Raw genomic sequence first — 18,118 nt, forward strand, 5'->3', positions numbered from 1 at the left:
GCTGCGAAATTCAGCATCACGCACAAGCCACAGCCGAGTCCGTGATTCAATCGATTGGCATCACATTCCGCACCTTCCGACTCACCATCCTTCAACCATCACCGCAGACATCGGCTACCCCGCAGCAAAGCAACATTGCGCTGTGACGACCTCAAAATGGCCAGAACTCAGCACTTCCCGGTGCAGGCAAAGATCCCGATCTACTCGGTCGGCTTCATCCAGGATGATGTCATCGTCTACTCAGGCGGCGGAGGCGCGGGCCGATCAGGCGTCACCAATGCCGTCGTCGCAGCGCGAGTAGACTTCCAGACGCAAAGTATCGAGAAGCTGGACGAGCTCAAGCTGTCTCGAGACGAAGATGCTCCTATGGCCATGTCGGTCAACACCTCCAAATCGCAGCTGATCTGCGGCATCAACAATACGGCAGACGAGATGAAGAAGGGCAACAACCAGCCAATCCGCATCTTTGACTACTCGCTGCAAGAGGCTGAGGTCACAGAAAAGTCTGGCTCAACAAACGACGAAAAAGCCTCATCTGCAGACAAAGGCAAAGCAAAGCAGGAGGACGTCAAGATGGAGCTTCACTTTGCCAAAGCAGCACAGTCGATGCAGATCCAAGACCCAGAGCAGTACATCAAAGTGGCTGCCTTCAGTCCGAATGGACGCATGCTCGCCTTGGCCAGCACAGACGGTCAAGTTGCGCTCCACCGATACCCAGCCCTCTCGCCTATCTGGGACGACGCGGGCGAACCTTCATCCTCCGCCCTTGCCGCCGCAGAGGCCAAAGACACCTCCATCTCGATACCCTCCCAAGACTTTGAAAGGAGCGAGCTCTATGACGCCGACTTTTCGCATTCCAACACGCAAGTCGTCTTCACTTCTTCATCCAAGCTCGTCGTCTATGCCACGGAGCCCTTCTCCGAGTCTAACTCGGATGATGCAGCGAGTCCAACCGACGAGTCCACACGGTCCGCCGAAGGCTACGCGCAAACCATCCAAACCATCAAGAATCCGGCCCTCGGTGGCAAGGGCCCCTGTTCCTTCCGGGCCGCACGCTTTGGTCGTGGCGAGGCGAGCAAAGAGAAGCTCTTCACTGTCGTCAACGCTGCCCCTGCAGGCGGCAGAGGCCCCAAAGCCAAGATCCGCAAGAGCTTCGTCACCGCTTGGGACGCCGATACCTGGGACCTCATCGAGACGCGCCACGTCTCGGATCGTCCCGTCACCGTGTTCGATGTCTCGCCGGACGGCAAGTTCCTGGCGTACGGATCGTCGGATCTGTCCATTGGCGTGCTCGACGCAAAGACCCTACGACCCGTGCTCAAGATTCTGCACGCACACGACTTCCCACCCACATGCCTCAAGTTCAACCCGGCGTCGAACCTGCTCGTCTCTGCCAGTGCGGATAACACGCTGCGAGTGATTCCGATCCCAGCGAAGGCGCTGCTGGAAAAGGCGGCGAGTGCAGGTGGCGCATTGGCGTTCATCTCCGAGACAAGAATGGGGTTCTATACGACCATCTTCCTCTCCCTGCTCATCGCCGCTTTGGCGCTCTGGTTCCAGCGTCAGTACCTCATTCGCTAGCGAAAGCGAAATCACGAATGCATCACATCATACAACCCTCTGTCCGTGTGTGCCAACTCCTCGAGTGACAGTGTCAATGGGGACATTTTCCTGTGCTAAGAATACATTGGTGTACAAGCCTACACGCTACCGTTGACTGACTGACTTGCACTCGGCTCGTTCGTCGGGGTCGTCGACCCTTTGCCCTTTCCCTTTCTGGCCATCAGCTTGTCGATGTATTCCTTGGCGAACGCCTTGATCTTGGTCTTTTTGTCACTGGACAGCTCCGTCAGCGTCGCGCCCTTTGCAGGGGGCCACGACTTGGGATTGCGCATCTCCTTGCCCACGATCACGTTGGTCAGCTCCTTTGCGTGACGCTTGAAGCTCTCGCGTTCCAGCTCGTCCTTGTGCTTGGACATCTGACGCACCACGATTTCGCCCACCAGCTTGCGAAGGCGCTTCTCGTTGCTCGCTGCCAAATCGGCAGACGCTGAGGCCGAGGAGTCTGCAGCGTCCACACCGTTGGTGTGTCGCGACGACGACGAATGCTTGACACGCTTGTCTGAAGGCCGAGACGACGACGAGGGGCGCTTGCGCGACGAGGCGCTGGAGAGACCGCCATTGAGTTCGAGCTCGCGCGCCGCCTTTGCAGCTGCTTCGGCTTCCTTGCGCGCACGCTCCTCTTGCTCGTTGGCTTCGCGAATGATGTCCTCGATCGACTTGGTTGGCGGTGCGACCAACTGAGGTTGCTGGTGCTGCTGCGTCTGAAGTGGCTGTTGCTTCAGGGACGACATGAGTCCTGGAAGCGACTTAGCCAAGGACGAGGAGAGGGCAGAGGTGACTTGATCCGGAGTGAGCGGGCTCTGTCCCGAGAGCCGGCTTGGAGTGAAGCTGCCTGGCGAGGCCCGCGGGTGGCTGAATCCGTTCATTCGCTTTGTGGACGCATTGTTCGCCATCGAAGGCGGTGCAGGTGGGGGCTGCCATGTGGGGATGCTTTCGCGCAGGTCCTGATCGCCCGAAAGAGCCGAGCCGAGTTCCGACGACACAGCATTGGGTGCCTGTGCGTGATCCATCTCGAGCGGGTCTTCCAGATCCTGCAGCCTTCGACGATCGACCCAGGTCGTGACGACCGCTGCTGCTTCCTCCTTAACGTCGTCGCCATCTTGCTTGAGCGCGTCCTTGCGCGCGATGCGGTAGGTCATGTCGAGCTTCTTCCATGCCTCGAGCAGGTGCTCGGCGCGGGACGATATCTCGGCGTCCTCTGCTGGTGTTGCGCCCACCAGCACGGGTGTTTGTGGCGGCTCTGCTTCTGCAGTGCCATCTCCGTACAGATCGAGCTCGACCTTGGCGTCTTCTTCCTTCAACGCGTCCTCGGTCTTGAGACTCGCCTGCTGATCTCCATTTGCATCCTCGGCCTTAGGTTCTGCCTTCGGCCGATATGTCTCCGCCACGACACGGACCTGCTCCTCTACACCGCAATCGATGACCTTGTTGCGGGCGATCAGGGGCCACCGAGCAAGGACATTGATGATGAGCAATACGATGTCACGGTCGTTCCACCACTGCTCGAGCAAGAATTGCATGAGGATGAATCCGTGCAGCTTGACGAGTGACTTTTGCACGTTGACGTCGGTGGTCATCTCCATCCTGCGCAGTAGCTTTTCCAGGATCTCCCGCTTGGGCCCTGCTTGTCTCGCCGCAGTCATGACACGGGTCGCCTCGTGCTCCTTGATCGGTCGCATCTGAGGAATGAAGTCGAGGTCGAGTCGCTTGCCTCGTTTCCGCCGCGAGCCCTTGGCTTCTGTCTGTTCCACTTCGTCCGAGATGCCGAGAGCGTCCAAGAAAAGGTCGTCCATGCCGCTGAGGTCGGTCTGCGTCTTGCCACCGAGGGTGCCGACGCAGTTGGGCTCGCCACAGAAGCATTCCTGCGCGTCGTTTCCGTAGCGGTCGACGTTGTAGTTGAAAGTGAGCTCTTCGCCTTTGACGATGTTGCGTTTGGCAAAGATACCCATGCGGAGATGCTTGCCTACTTGCCATTTCGACACAGAGCAATTTGGGTTGCAACTGTGGTTGATGAAACGGCCCTTTCCGCCTTTTTTGGTTGCATCGAGATACTCGTTGGGTTGCAACATCATAAAGTAGAAATGGCGGATCCCCTCAACGCGGTACTGCTGCATGCGATCGAGGAAGGTGGGCTGATTCATGACCTCGCCAACGTACTCGTAGACGAAGGCCTCCTTTTGGATATCCTGACCCGCACGAAGACCGAAACCCTTCTTTTCGGTTTGTACGATGTCGACGTTGACGTACTGTCTTCGATGGAACCGCTGATTGTGACACTGCTTGCCCCATCGGCACTTGGAGGACGAGCATTCGATCTGGGTCATGCGGTTGATGCAGCCCGAATAGTCGGTGCAGGCCATGTCCTCGTTGCCGGAGGTGGAGTTGCAATCGCAGATCATGTAGTCGTCAAACTTGCCCGGTGGCCTGCCAAGCTTCTTGTCGTGGTAGTCGTTGAATGTGATCTCCTGGAACGTAGCCATGGCTGCGTCATATGCAAGCGGGAGATGGTCTATCAATTGAGGTTGGGGCTTTGCTTTGGGTTTGCGTTTGGGCGCAAAAACAGAAGAGCTGCCTTCGTCGTAGCCGAGTGCGCTCTCGTCGTCGACTGCTGATGGCGTTCCTGACGAAGAAGAGTTGGATCGGTTCATATCAGGTGGCGAGCGATCAGCCTTGGAAGCTTCGGCGGCGCCTGTGTGTTGGTGCGATGCAGAGTCATTGTTGCTGGTCGCGATGGTGGATGCAGACTGTGGCGGTGGGGATGGCGAAGGGGTGAATGCTGGCGGCGGAGGAGGGTGCGAAGACGGCGGGGGTAGTGACGCCGCTGAATGTGCTGACGACAGAGCTTCCGAGATGAGATTGCTGGTGACGGCAGTGTCCGAGCCTTCCGCAGCAGGTGCGGATGGTGACGCTATTGGCGACATCGCTGCCGCCGAGGCGGTGTTGCTGTGATTCGACGACATGACTGTGGTCACCGCGAATGAGGGATTGACACTTCGCACCAAGTCTTGCTTTGTCGCATGTACCGAGTCTATGAGCCATGGGAAAAGGCAGGATGACTATGGTCGACAAATGCGAAGAGCGCTCAACAGGTGCTGAATGAGCAGCGCATGGTCTATCGCGGAAGGACGCCGACGTCAAAACCTGTAATGGCGGGAGACTTGAGCTCCGTTAGAAATCGGAAGGGCCGGAGCAGCGTGAGACCATCGAAGAGAGGGCGTTCGCTTAGCCAGTGCTCTTCGTGAGGGAGCGGAAGGTACGCCTTTGGAGATATACGAGGCAGCGCTGGGTGGGGCAGGTCGAGAAGGAAAGGGCATTCAGCTCCGTTGCAGGAAGGATGCAGACGAATGAGACGGTGTTGGAGTGGCGGAGGACCAACTGAGCGAAACCCGAGCTCTCTGTGTTTGCCAACCGAAGGGTTCAGCCCTGTTCTTCTCTCTCTCGCTCTCGCCCCGTGTGCAAAAAGCTGCAGAATGCAGAGCGCATCGAGCGACCGAGACGGACAGGCAAGCTCTGTCGTCTGTCTCTCGAATCTTGAATTCTTCCACGCTGTTAGATCCTCTGGTGAAAGGCATTTGGCCAGTGAGCATGCAGAATCGAAAATGAAAAAAGAAAGCGCTCTGCAGCCGACCACATTCAAGAGGGCGAGAGCCAGAGTGTGCCTGACTTGCCTGCTTCAACGCCGACGACAGTAGTAGCATCGCATCAAGGCGCACGAGCAATTTGGTCACCATCTCACGCTGACCATCATCACCATCGTTGCTGCCTGTCGTGTTGATCGACCTCTCTGCAGGGCATCTTTCGAAGCGCATCGGCATCGTGATGACGAGCGAGCCAACAAGCACCTCCTGACCACCATCTCGGACGCTTTCGATCGCATTCACAGGGTACGATAGAGCAACGACGACGACAACCCTGTTTCTGGGACCACGATCCTGCTCTGCTCTTTCAGACGATCCCGTCGCGAATTAGGATAAATGTCGATCATCAGCGATGTATCACTACTCTCAATCGCAGCAACCACCCTATCAACAGCATAAGCACCCTTACCCACCACCGCAACAAGCACAGCCTCCATCCCACTTCAACCACGCACAACCTCCTTCTCATCAGCCTTATCAGCAACAGCAACCACCACCACAACAACCGCATCTTCAATCTCACAATCGGCCTGGCATGCAGCAGCACCATCATTCGCAGCAGCAGCAGCAGCAAAATTCGCCTGCCTTCAACGGTGCTCTGCCTCCCAGGCCCACCCGTAGCTCGGCCATTCCCATCATAGCCCCTGTATCTACTCCTCCTCCTGGAGCGAGACCGGGTCTCTCGTATGGAGCTGCCACGGCTGCTGGCGGTGCTTCGCAGCCTGAAGCGTCCAAGTCGCCTGTCGGTTCCAATGCCACCGCTTCAGGGCGCAAGCCATGTCGCAACGTAGCTATCTACGGTCATTGCAAATACCAGAATGACGGGTGCCCCTTTGATCACGCTTCAGCATCCACCGCCAACTCTCCCAGCCAGACGCCCAGATCACCTGCAGCGCAATTCACGTCTTCTGGACTCACAGCTACTTCGGCCGGATTCTCTGCCACCTCACCCAACAAGTCCAGAGGCGGCGCCAATGTCCAAGCTAGCCCGCTCAAGGGAGCACTCAGCGCTCGCAATGTCGCCGCTGCTGTCTTTGTGCCCAAGGTCAACGGTGGCTCTTCGCCCTCCCTGCCAGCAGCTTCACCGGCTCCGGCTCCCAGGTCAGCAGTCGATGGCGTCGCCTCGGACGTCAGCGACATGAAGATCGACTCGGTGAACTCGAAAGAATTCACCCCAGGCGCATACACTCAGAATGGACCGGGTACACCCAGCATGTACAGCGCCAGCTACGACGTCGACCCCATGAACAGCGCATTTGACCCATCGCAAGCTGGCTCTTCGCACGAGCCTGCAGTGCAGAGCCAACCGTCGCGACCCTTCAACCCGTACGAGCACATGAACGAGTTTGGCGACCCAACACCTGCTCAAGGTCCGCCTGGTCTCGGAATCGGCGGAGGTATGGACTACTACTCGGCAGCTGCCAACGGTGCTGCCAAGCTTCGACAGCCCCTTCACTACCATCTCTACGCCCCGCCGCTCCCGCACGTTTCCAACCTTCATCCGCACCACCTCACCGCCAACGCCTTCTTCCTCAACCCAAACCAGCGCGAGGAATTGCAACGGAAACAAGAGGCGATGCTTGCAAGCATTCCGCCGCCCGAGCTCGGAGGACCCAACCTGCCCGAGGAGCTGCACGTCTACCATTCTCTCGTTCCTTTGGAGCACCCCGGTCCCGGTGCACCTTCCAGCATGGGCATGCCTCCCGGGCTGATCGACCCTCGGATGGGCGCACCAGGCGCTAACGGAGCAACAGGCGCCTCGGGCGATCACAGCAAAGTGTTTGGATACCGCAGCCATTCCTACAAAGCCACTTGCACGCTCGACGGCAAGCGATACGTTCTGCGCAGACTCGAAGGTTTCCGTCTGCAGCACGAAGCGGCCATCGCACTGGTGGAGCGTTGGCGTCGCATCCGTCATCCGAGCATCGTCAGCGTCCGCGAAGCGTTCACCACGCGCGCCTTCGGCGACCAGTCGATCGTCTTTGTCTACGACTACCATCCGCTGGCGACGACGCTGTACGCTGAGCACATGACGATCAAAGCAGCTCAGCCGGATCGTCGCACGGGTCGAATGCAGCCCGTGTCGATGCAGGTGCCTGAGCGCACGCTGTGGAGCTACCTCTGCCAGCTCACCTCGTCGCTCCGCTCGATCCACTCGAGCAACCTGGCAGCTCGATGCATCGAGGCGAGCAAGGTGCTGCGAACGGGAAAGAACCGCGTCCGCATCAACTGCTGTTCCGTGTTCGACGTCATTGCGTACAACCCGGACGAGAACGGTGCAGATGCGCTCAAGGCGCAGCAGCAGGAAGATCTGGTCAACTTGGGCGCGCTCATCCTCAGCATTGGCCTCAACAGCATTTCTGCGACGAACGACATTGCATCGAGCCTTGCGATGTTTGCCGGTCGCTTTTCTGCCGAGCTTAAGCAGGTCGTCTCGTGGCTCCTTGGCCAGTCGTCCGCGCCTTACGAGACGGAGGATGAGACGGAAGTGCCGCGCACCGTATCGGAACTGATGCGAGTTCTCGGCAGCCACTGCGCCGACGAGATGGACTCTGCGCTCAACTACACGGATCTCATGGAGAACTCTCTCATGAAAGAACTCGAGAACGGCCGTCTCGTACGCCTGCTCTGCAAGTTTGGATTCATCAACGAGCGACCGGAGTTCGACCACGATCCGCGCTGGGCCGAGACGGGCGATCGGTACGTCATCAAGCTCTTCCGCGATCACGTCTTCCACGCTGTCGACGAAGCCGGTCGTCCCGTGGTCGATCTGAGCCACATCCTGTCGAACTTGAACAAGCTCGACGCAGGTACGGACGAGAAGATCATGCTCACCTCGAGGGACGAGCACAGCTGTCTGGTCGTCAGCTACCGCGAGATCAAGAATTGCATCGAGAGCGCCTTCCAAGATCTCTCGCGAACACGATGAGGCGTAGGAAGTGGGATTTTTAGAAGGGATTTGAGGAGCGCAGAGGTTTCGTCTGACCCCTGTATAAATTTATAATGGTATTCGCCTTTCAACACACAAGATTCTTTACGGCTGGTGTGACGTTGTCTTTTGACACACGCACGAAGGCAGGAGAATGGAGAGGACGGTGACATTGAGAACCCTTACGAGACACATGGAACAGAACATAGACAAGAGGACGGGGTCAAAGCTTGGAAGCCCTCTGCAAGCGCTCGTTCTCCTGCGGGTGGAACTGGCTCGAGGCCTGCTGATACCCCGGTGGCATATCGGGGAAGTAGGGGTGCTGGATGTTGCCGTACGAGCTGTGCGCTGCACTCGCCTGAGAGACCGACGCGGTGTTCTGCGTGGGTGGCGGGTAGTTGGGCAGTGGCGCGGTGGGTTGGGGCAGCGATGCCGAGGGCAGCAGCTGAGGCTGAAGATTCGAGTGGTCGTAGTCCAAAAAGTAGTTGATGTCCTTTGCGACACGCTCTGGATACTGCCAGATGAAGCCCGCCCCGGAGTCCTCGTAGAGGTTGAGCGCGGGCTTGGGAAGACGGCACATGAGCTCCCAGCTCCTGCTGGCAGGGATGAGCGTGTTGTTGATGCCGTTCATTACGAGGACAGGCACATTGACTTTGGCCATAGGATCGGTGTAGGCGCCACCGCGCTGCTGCGGAAGCGTCTCCCAGCTCCTCCACGCCAGTCGCTGACATCGCAACGGACCAAGCTCCCGACGATCCTCCAAGAGTCCGATGAAGGGCGCTTCCGAGGGCATGTTGGATCGGTACTGAGCGAACTGGTTGATGCGGTCCCAGTGATGCTCGAGCGCCTGCTGACCCGCATCCGAATCGGTGAAGGACGTGTGTTTCAAGGCCTGCTTGACTTCCTCGGGTTTGGTGCCGTCGTTGAGCGAGAGGCGGGATGCATTCATGAGGTTCCAGTCGTCTCGCGGCCACGGGATGGACATGGAGCTGCGCGAGCACTCTTCGTAGAGACGCGCCGAGATGGCAGGACCCGTGGTGGCTGCTGCGACAATCTTGCGTACGCGCGTCGTCGCTGGACTCGGATACAAGGCCGTGAGCAGAGCAGCTGCGCCACCCATGGCCAATCCGAGCACGTCGTATTCGGCGACACCGAGCGAGTCGGCAATGGCGACAGCGTGTTTGGCCCATTTGTAGAACGAGCCCATGTAGGGGCGGGTATCGCGATTCGAGACGGATCGTCCGCAGTGACACGGGTCAAAGATGATCATCGGACGTGATTTGAGAAGATGCGCAAGGAAGAGCGGATCCCACATATCCATCCCCGCGCGAAAGTCACAGTGGAGCAGCAACGGCACCTCCGATCGTTTCGGAGTCAGCGATGCCAAAGATGACGTGGATGCGAAAGCGATGCCGTTGTCGGCGGCAATCCGATGGAACGCATCGTCCTCGACATTGAGCCAGCGATAGGCAATCTTGGCACCCGAGCCAATATAGGTAAAGTTGGTCGGCGTCGTTTGGACGACTTGGAGACAGTGTCGCAGAAAAGGGTCGGCGACCTCTGCAAACAGCTCTTCCGGCTTCATCGTGAGGATGGCTCGTTTGGGTGGATGGTGTGTGACGACGGGGTTGATGGTGAGAAGGGAAGATGGGTCGTGCAATGTTGAAAAGCGATGTATGCACGAGGGAGCACGAGGTGTCGGCGGTGGAGCGGTACAGCCAACAGAGGCGAGTCGGTTGACGGGCTAGGATAAAGTAGCCGGAGCGTGGGCCAGAAGAAGCACCAAGGCGGAGCGCGTGCCCGAAGCGAGCGGGAAGGACAAGAGCATGCAATTTGGTTCCACCATGCACCTATTTTTCCGGAGCTCAAATGAAACTCGCTGCCTTGCTTCTCCCTGCATTCCATCCCAGAAGCGCTTCCACTGCACAAAAAGAGGCCTTACCCATGCACAGTGCATTGCGGATCGGAACAGCCTGGTCTCGACTTCGTGCGTACCCTGGCTTCAGCGCTCTTCCAGAATCGTCACGCAGCAAGCCACCTTGTCGTCCCCGATTTTGCCCCTTTGCACCGAAGCTGATCCGCGATTGCTCGTATCGAGGAGCGGATAATGGCGGTGCTTCAATCCCTGTCACCATGCTGCCACCGGTTGATCCTCGTCTGGGTCGTATTCCCTCATGCACAAGCGGAGAGTAGTCTAAACCTCGCAACGACGCACCTGAATGCCATGATGAGCCTAGAAGACCCAAATCGACCAGCATCTAGACCCTCCGCCTGAAGCTCGCCCTGACCACATTTAGCCACGCGAGGACCCTGAATCCGAGCCTCGGTACCAAGCGAGCCGAGAGTGGTCAGAGCCACCGCCCATTCTCCGCGCGCCCACTCTGTGACTTTCGACTTTCCCAGGCAAAACTCTTCATTTTTCCGCAGCCTGCGCCTCCTCAATCACGCACCTTGGGGGTCAGCTATGTCGGCCGACATCTTGGATCAATCGAGGATCTAGAAATGCTGCACATACCCGATCTGTCACCGATCCTTACGCACTCACTTCCACGCTGAGAATTTGGTTCTCATCGTGACCGACCTCGAGGACGATCGCCACCACCATCCTCACACCTCAAGTGATTCTGCATTGCAAGCATCGTCGGTCATGAGACCCGGTGCGATCAGGCAGAGGGATGTGGCCCCCGTGCAAACCTTTGCCAAGGCGGCCGCAAAGTGCTCCAACGAGGTACGTCCCCCCAGCTCCTTCTTGGCCGCTGCTTGTAATCCAGCTCTCGAACAAGACGAGCTGAAATGTAGCCTTGAACCTTCCTACCCTCATCTGCTCTGCAGGCCCGTACGTACGGCGCATGCGTCACCGCCAACTACGAAAACATTGAGCGCAACATGTGCCAAAAGGAGTTTCTCGCTTTCAAGGCCTGCGTACAGCAAAAGGTAAGTCTCTCACTTGCGGATTCGCCCGTATCGATAGCGCAACTACTAGGCACGACTCGACTGTGCAGATGTTGACGCTGTCCTGATATCATCGGTCAACGTGGACTCATCTTATCTCTATGGCGGACGGCCTTATCGTTATCTCGCCTTCACTCGGACAGCTCGGTCGCAAATGGTGACGATTCGCACCTCCATTCTGTACACTACATATCATTCTGCAATCATCGGCATGACAGCGACGAATCTACTCGAAACCGGTCCGTTAGCCGAAGGAACTAACCGGACATCGCAACTCCTCGCGTAGATCTTGCTCGTACCTGCGTGGCCAATCACCGTATCGCCAGCTGCCGATATGGTCCAGCACTGCTCTGCTCAGTGACGATAGCCGACATGACGGATGAGCGCAACGAGGCGTAGGGGCTATACCTATGCTCAGCGGGCCGAAATGACCGACACGATTGAGAGATGCGAAAGGAACATTCTTATCGGCTGCGGCCTTTATCTTGAGGTTGACGAGACACGAACGGATCATCCATCGTTGCGCTGATTGCGCTGATTGCTTTGCTCTACAAACGTCCGTTGGCCCTCATCTCCCGATGCAATGGCGGCAACGCTGCGTTTGCTCGAATGGCGATTGCAAGTCCGCACCGGCGTGAATGCCGATCTTGGGTCATGAGACCTCGTCCGGTTATCAGCACAATTGGCCGGTCAAGCCATATCTCCCCGGACTTTGTCAGTCTCGTTGCAGCTCCGACCTGGTCTAAACGGCGAGCACCCCGACCTGCTATCAGAGTGTCGCAGGACCCTTGCGGCCATGCCTGACACGTCCTCTCAGTGAGAGAGGCACGAGCGCTTGACCGACTGCACGCCTGCAACTCCGTTCTGCCGCCTCCGTTTCGGTCTCGCTATGTCTTTGGCATCGAGACGAAAGCCGACGCGCCCGACCCAATTGGAGACTCATGTGACAGCAGGACGCGAGGCATCGCAGAGTCGCACAGACGACAAGCCACACATCTTGACATGACTCGGCAAAGCCATGTCGTCAGGAACACCTGATCACCGCGCAGCTCATCGCACGCCGACCATTTGCCTTGGCATCCACCCAGCACGATCGGTGCAACGTGCAGAACGCGGGGGAAGCGTGGCAATGTTGCGAGCCAGACAATGTAGCTCGTACCGACGTCGGGCCGATGAGAGGTCAGATCTTGGACAGCGTGGCTTGAGTGCGGGTCAAAGCTGGTGCTCTTTGAAAGCGCCAACTTTTAGGGTTCCAGTCCCGTCAAGCCCACCTCTGCTTGCCGGTTAGCCGAACTGTGGTGTTTCGAGGTCCGACTCTGCCATCAAACCCTGGGCAATCATTAAAGCCGTCTGACAGCCATTGTGCCAGATTGGCTTCAAACCGCACAAGCTTTGGAAGCATGTAACGTTCACTTTCATGACTAGCTGCGAAGGTCGCTATCTGTGATCACACGATGTGCATGACTCGGCATGTACGAAACGGTCAACCTTTCATCTCTGCGATGCCAGCGCTTATCGCTGGGTTCGAGTCGATAGGTGCCCAAATGGAACCTCTAGATGAACCCTGGATTGCCAATCAGAGCATTTTGGACTCGCTTGCCGCGCTCATGCACGAGCGGACCGGTCATCTTGGGACACCGACCCCCGAAGCTCTGCTGATATGCCCGTCGCTCTTCCAATGCCTATCACAAGAGGGCTTGGCACATAGTTCACTCTCCCGCCTTTCCTCTCACCCTTTGCCTCTTTGCTGCCGAATTGCAGCAGAGCCCGCGACAGCGGCCGGTCAACCCCGCATCAGAGCCTTCTTCAATATCGACCCTGCAATACCACAACTGAAGGAAACTGCCGGTTTGGCTTGTACGAGCTCGTCGTGAGGCGATTCACTCGCGTGCCTTCGACTTTACCAACGCTCCGATTCGCTGCCGACGCAATCTTCCTCTAAAGCGTTCCTGAGCTTCGTCGGTCAAGCTGCGCTCGCTATCACCAACCTGGTTCCTCTGCCGCTCGCAAACATCGGTCTGGGGTAGAGATATGCTCCTCGCATCGCGGGCGCCGACCGGCACAGTGTTTGTCTGTTGAACTCACACGAGCGAGCAAGAGCATGAGATAGTCGCTCGCCGCTGCATACCGAGCTTCGCTTCCTCAGCCTTGGTCTCGTCCAATGCAGCAGCAGCTCGGTCCTTGTCGTGCTACCTCCATGTGATCCCATCGTCCCTAGCCTCAACACTATATCTAGTCCGCCCTTTTCCTCCCTTATCCCCCTGCTCTGTCACCCACATCCCTCAAGCACTCTCCTCCACCCTTCTTGGCGTCCTTGAGACCGGCATCGACCTCTCTCCCGGCATCCCACCCCCGCAACGCCACCCACATCAGCCGTGCCACTCACCGCCACGCACACCCGCTCACCATGAAGGTCCACTCGTCATGGCGATACACATCGCCCCTCTGCCAGGTCGTCCTGGTCTCGTTCGTCTGCTTTGCCACCGTCGGCATGTTCAGTGCCGTGTCTAACCTCGGTGCCGGTGGTACCCAGTCGATCACTCTATCCAACATCACCAACGCCATCCTCTACGCCCTTTTCGCGTTGACGGGTCTCGTTGCCGGTTCGTTCAACAACATCTTTGGTCCCCGCGTCACCCTCTTCTGCGGTTCGCTCGGTTACGCTCTTTACCTCGCCGCTCTCTGGGTCTACCAGGAGAAGGCGCAGGACTGGTTCCTCATCTTCTCTGGTGCCGTCCTCGGCATGTGCGCTGCGCTGCTCTGGACTGCCCAGGGATGCATCATGCTTTCCTACCCCCTCGAGTCCGAGAAGGGTCGTTCGTTCTCCATCTTCTGGGCCATCTTCAACAGTGGTTCGCTCATGGGCGGTCTCATCGCCCTCGGCATCAACCTCAAGGCGGGCGGCCTCGACGCCGTCAAGGTCTCCACCTACATCGCCTTCTTCGCCGTCATCATGGTCGGTGTCGCTCTCACCTGGACCCTGCTCCCTCCCAACCGCGTCGTCCGTACCGACGGTACCCTCGTCAAGATTCAGAAGAGCAACACCGTCCGCGAGGAGGTTTACGCGCTTCTCAGCACCCTCAAGAACAAGCAGATCATGCTGCTCATTCCCATGTTCTTCGCCTCCAACGTAAGTATCTTGATAGACTCTCTCGCCTCGACATCGCCGTTCCTTGACCGCTTTTGGTGGTTATCACGATCACGGCTGACATCCGAGCATTCGTCCTCTTCTTTTTTGGTGGGGCTTTTTTTTTTGGTGGGGTAGTTTTTCTATCCCTATCAAGGCTCTATCGCCTTCAAGTCGTTCGACTCATCGGCCCGTTCAGTCAACGGTGTGGTTAAGTCGGTTGGTCAGATCCTCGGTGCACTGATCCTCGGTTTTCTGCTCGACAAGCTCCCCATGCAGCGACGCAACCGTGGTCTTTGCGGCCTGGCCCTCACCGTCGTCTTCACCATCGTCTCTTACAGCTGGGGTATCAAGTACCAGATCCCCATCACCCGTGCTACCAAGTGGGAGCGCAAGATCAGCTACAACGACGCTGCCTTTGCCGAGCCCATGTCGATCTTCATCCTCTACGACTTCGGCGATGCCTTCTACCAGGGTCTCGCCTACTGGATCATGGGTGCCATCACCAACGACCCCTTCGAGCTCGCTCGTTTCGCCGGCATGTACAAGGCGGTTCAGTCGGCCGGTGCTGCCGTCGCCTTCGCCATGGACGCTACCGAGGTGCCTTACATCAACGAGATCGCCGCCGTGTTCGGTTTGATGATGTTCTCGTTCCCCTTCGCCGGCATGGTCATCTGGAACATCCGCGACTCCAACTACGAGGTCGAGAAGGTGGTCTACGTCGACGAGGTCGCCGCCGAGAACAACAACACCATCGCCGTCCTCGAGACCGCCAACCCGAACGCACCCGCCTTCGACCGCCAGTCGTCCGGCAGCAGCGAGAAGAAGATGTAAATTCACCGCACACTCGTTCGTTCTTTGATATCCCCCCGCCTCTGGTCTTATCAGTCTTGTAACCTATCTTTGCCACTTGTCACGAGAATCATATATCCTGTCACATACTTTGCCGGTCGTTCGTGTTTATTGAGAATGGCGAAATTGATGAAGTGGGAGCTGAGGATTGGGACCCCACCTCGGTAACGGCCATTTTGCGCTTGACAGGCCGAGATGAAGTCAGCATTCCCTCGACGCCGCTGACCACTTCGGTAAGCAACGCTTTCGGCGAGAAAGCCACCTTCCTTGCCATCAAGAGTTTGTCCATCATCCGACCGTCCGACTTCTTTGAGTTTAACCTTGACCATCCGGGTGAGACCGACTTCAAGCTTCGCGAACGTAATCGAAACTTGAAAGAAACTCGTTCGTTGTCTGTTTGGCTTCTCATGGACTCACGGCTCGACCAGGTCAAGACAGACCTTGTGGATGGCTATGAGCATGTTTGTCACACTCGAAGAATCCAACGTTGACGCTCAGGCATTGAATGGAAGTCGCATCTTGCATTGCTGCTCACCGTCACCCCGCTCTTTCTCGTCGTGAATTGATGAGCCGCCATTTCGGCAATCCATTTTTGTTTGCATTGTGGAAACCTGTCAATTTGAGCACACCCGTCGACGCCACATGCTTCGCTTCTTTGCATCGTGAATCAGCAAACGTCGTGAATCAGCATCTTGCCATTGTTTCGACGCCTCGTCATGGCTTGCCGTCCCTTCCGCCCGGTCAATGCTTTGACGAGACCTCGCTGACTTAATAAACAAGGCTGTTCAAGATCCTTCGCCCTGAGCCCGCGTCGTTGATGCGGTAAGCTACGTCGTATGACACGTCTGGCTCGTCATCTCCGCGAACGGCCTTGCGTATCTTCATGATGTATATATGGCAGTCATGTCTGCCGACAATGGAAGAAGTGCTCGTTGCTCGCTCAATTCACATAGCATGCGACCTGGTCTTCGATCGCTGACTTCTCAATTCAACCATACGATTCGCATTCGCACCACACGCTTCTCGCTGCAATCAAAGGCACACCGGATCGTTTTCGCTCACACACGAGCCCTCCACACTTCTTCAGCCATGCAAACCGTCAAACACACCATCGCAGAGAACCTGGGCGTTGCGCCGACACTGTCAGGAGACCCGCATCAGCTCGTCGATCCTCAGCACCAATTCAGTCTTGATCAAGTCGGCGATCTCTCAGGCAAAGTCGCTCTCGTCACCGGCGGCTCTGAGGGTATCGGATTCGGCTGCACGCACACGCTGCTAAAGTCCAACATCGACAAGGTCTTCGTCGTGTCTTTGTCCGAAGAGATTATCTCGCAAGCCAAAAATGCGTTTGCCGAAGACGACGAGCTGCCGAAGGACGCTGCCGCTCGTATCGTTTGGAAGCAATGCGACCTCACAGACTGGAAGCGAGTCCAGCAAGTCGCTCGTGAGATCAATCAGGAGACTGATCGACTCGACATCCTCATCGCCAACGCCGCCAAGGGCATCATGACGCACTCGCTCGACCGCAACGGCATCGACTCGCACATGTCAATCAACCATCTCGGCCATGTCGTGCTCATCGACGCACTTCTGCCCTTGCTCAACAAGACTGTCAAGGATCAGCAAACGAAGGTTCGCGTCGTGTCATTCAGCTCCAATCTCGCCGCACAGACGCCGAACGATGTCGACTTCGCAACGGAGGAAGACTTCAAGAGCGACCTCGGCGCGCAAGCACTCTATGCGCGATCGAAGCTGGCGGATCTGCTCTTCTCGCGTTATCTCAATCGAAAGTATTCGCAGGCAGGTCACAGCGATATCGTCTTCAACGCTTGTCATCCTGGCGTCGTTGATACTCGTCAGACGAACGTATGGATCCACGAGCCTTTCCCGATACTCGGGTACGCCTGGAACCTGCTCAATCCAATCAAGAAGAGTATCTTTCAGGGCTGCGTCTCGGCAATGTACTGCGCAACACAGCCGACAAAAGGCGGCAACTTCATCTGTCCGCCCGCTGTCCCAGAGGATGGGCCAGAAAAGAGTCGCGACGAAGAGATGCAGGATAGGCTCGTGCGTTTTTCAAAGCAGATCATCGAGCTAGCTGGAGTTACGCTGACCACGATCCCTGTGTAGCCTACTTGTAATGCCGCTGTACAATTCAATGATAAGACGAAGCCATCTGCGACTAGGTTGACTCTGTGTTGTCGTCGGCAACGAACCTGATCACGTCCAGCATCACTTCTTCAGAGAACAAAGTGGCATCGTGACCGCCTTCCGCCATCTCCCATTGCTGATACTTGATCGTGCTCGCAAACTTCGCATCTTTGAGCACCGAGTCAAGCCACTCCCTTCCTTTGCGCGGTATCATGAAGTCTTCGCCGCCCCACAGAACGACGAGATGTGCCGGCGCTCCTGATATCGACTTGACTGCCTCGAACGCCGACTTCAATCCTCTGAGCGTCCATTGAGTCATCGCTTCATTGTCGAGGCCGGGTGCTTTGCCCAGGCACAGCAGATAGTCCTCGGTCATGCCTTGAATCGATCCTTCCTCGGTAAAGTAGTCGAACAGCAGATCTGCGCCCGACTTGAGCGGGCGGTTTGTCTTAGGATGCCATGGAAGATCCTCTGCTCGCATCTTGGGCTTCTTCCAGGCGTCCAAGCCGTACTTGAGATGTGACGAGTACGGCGGATGAAAGCGAGCTAGCGGATTCTTTTGCTGACTCCGTTCGCGAACCTCGCGGTTCTTCTGCTCGAGCTTCCGTCGTTCCGTTCTCTCTTGCTCTTGCGATAACGATGAATCAAGATCGGCCTCTTTCCACGAGACTAAGCCCTTGCTGACGCTGAGTATGTCCTCGCCCAATCCTGTCGACCATCCCAGCGCGCGACTCACGGTGGGCAACACTTGAGGGGCTAGGGTTAGGGTTAGGGTTAGGGTTAGGGTTAGGGTTAGGGTTAGGGTTAGGGTTAGGGTTAGGGTTAGGGTTAGGGTTAGGGTTAGGG

At 57.2% G+C, this 18,118-nt stretch overlaps 8 protein-coding genes across 8 annotated transcripts; 5 read left to right on the forward strand and 3 right to left on the reverse strand.

The window, feature by feature from the left end:
* Positions 1 to 156: 156 nt before the first annotated feature.
* Positions 157 to 1,581, forward strand: PSEUBRA_005060 (Anaphase-promoting complex subunit 4, WD40 domain protein; the record flags this gene model as incomplete). The annotated part of the gene is made up of 1 exon (XM_016438484.1): positions 157 to 1,581. The coding sequence occupies one exon, from the start codon at positions 157 to 159 to the stop codon at positions 1,579 to 1,581; it is 1,425 nt and encodes a 474-aa protein (XP_016290994.1).
* A 119-nt stretch (positions 1,582 to 1,700) lies between these two features.
* On the reverse strand, positions 1,701 to 4,583 carry PSEUBRA_005061 (SET domain protein; the record flags this gene model as incomplete). Its single annotated transcript, XM_016438526.2, has 1 exon — positions 1,701 to 4,583. One exon carries the CDS (start codon positions 4,581 to 4,583, stop codon positions 1,701 to 1,703), a length of 2,883 nt encoding a protein of 960 aa, XP_016290995.2.
* A 1,030-nt stretch (positions 4,584 to 5,613) lies between these two features.
* PSEUBRA_005062 (Zinc finger, CCCH-type) lies at positions 5,614 to 8,190 on the forward strand (the record flags this gene model as incomplete). Its single annotated transcript, XM_059465447.1, has 1 exon — positions 5,614 to 8,190. One exon carries the CDS (start codon positions 5,614 to 5,616, stop codon positions 8,188 to 8,190), a length of 2,577 nt encoding a protein of 858 aa, XP_059320484.1.
* A 223-nt stretch (positions 8,191 to 8,413) lies between these two features.
* On the reverse strand, positions 8,414 to 9,775 carry PSEUBRA_005063 (uncharacterized protein; the record flags this gene model as incomplete). Its single annotated transcript, XM_016438511.1, has 1 exon — positions 8,414 to 9,775. One exon carries the CDS (start codon positions 9,773 to 9,775, stop codon positions 8,414 to 8,416), a length of 1,362 nt encoding a protein of 453 aa, XP_016290997.1.
* A 1,062-nt stretch (positions 9,776 to 10,837) lies between these two features.
* On the forward strand, positions 10,838 to 11,303 carry PSEUBRA_005064 (uncharacterized protein; the record flags this gene model as incomplete). The annotated part of the gene is made up of 3 exons (XM_016438501.1): positions 10,838 to 10,918; positions 11,023 to 11,124; positions 11,286 to 11,303. The coding sequence occupies 3 exons, from the start codon at positions 10,838 to 10,840 to the stop codon at positions 11,301 to 11,303; spliced, it is 201 nt and encodes a 66-aa protein (XP_016290998.1).
* A 2,246-nt stretch (positions 11,304 to 13,549) lies between these two features.
* PSEUBRA_005065 (Major facilitator superfamily) lies at positions 13,550 to 15,103 on the forward strand (the record flags this gene model as incomplete). The annotated part of the gene is made up of 2 exons (XM_016438490.1): positions 13,550 to 14,272; positions 14,408 to 15,103. 2 exons carry the CDS (start codon positions 13,550 to 13,552, stop codon positions 15,101 to 15,103), a joined length of 1,419 nt encoding a protein of 472 aa, XP_016290999.1.
* Positions 15,104 to 16,210: 1,107 nt separating this feature from the next.
* On the forward strand, positions 16,211 to 17,251 carry PSEUBRA_005066 (Short-chain dehydrogenase/reductase SDR; the record flags this gene model as incomplete). Its single annotated transcript, XM_016438491.1, has 1 exon — positions 16,211 to 17,251. One exon carries the CDS (start codon positions 16,211 to 16,213, stop codon positions 17,249 to 17,251), a length of 1,041 nt encoding a protein of 346 aa, XP_016291000.1.
* Positions 17,252 to 17,303: 52 nt separating this feature from the next.
* Positions 17,304 to 17,753, reverse strand: PSEUBRA_005067 (uncharacterized protein; the record flags this gene model as incomplete). The annotated part of the gene is made up of 1 exon (XM_059465448.1): positions 17,304 to 17,753. One exon carries the CDS (start codon positions 17,751 to 17,753, stop codon positions 17,304 to 17,306), a length of 450 nt encoding a protein of 149 aa, XP_059321603.1.
* Between the last annotated feature and the right edge of the window lie 365 nt (positions 17,754 to 18,118).

The sequence above is a fragment of the Kalmanozyma brasiliensis genome, assembly GCF_000497045.1.
Source record: "Kalmanozyma brasiliensis GHG001 unplaced genomic scaffold PSEUBRA_SCAF4, whole genome shotgun sequence".
Classification (NCBI taxonomy): domain Eukaryota; kingdom Fungi; phylum Basidiomycota; class Ustilaginomycetes; order Ustilaginales; genus Kalmanozyma; species Kalmanozyma brasiliensis.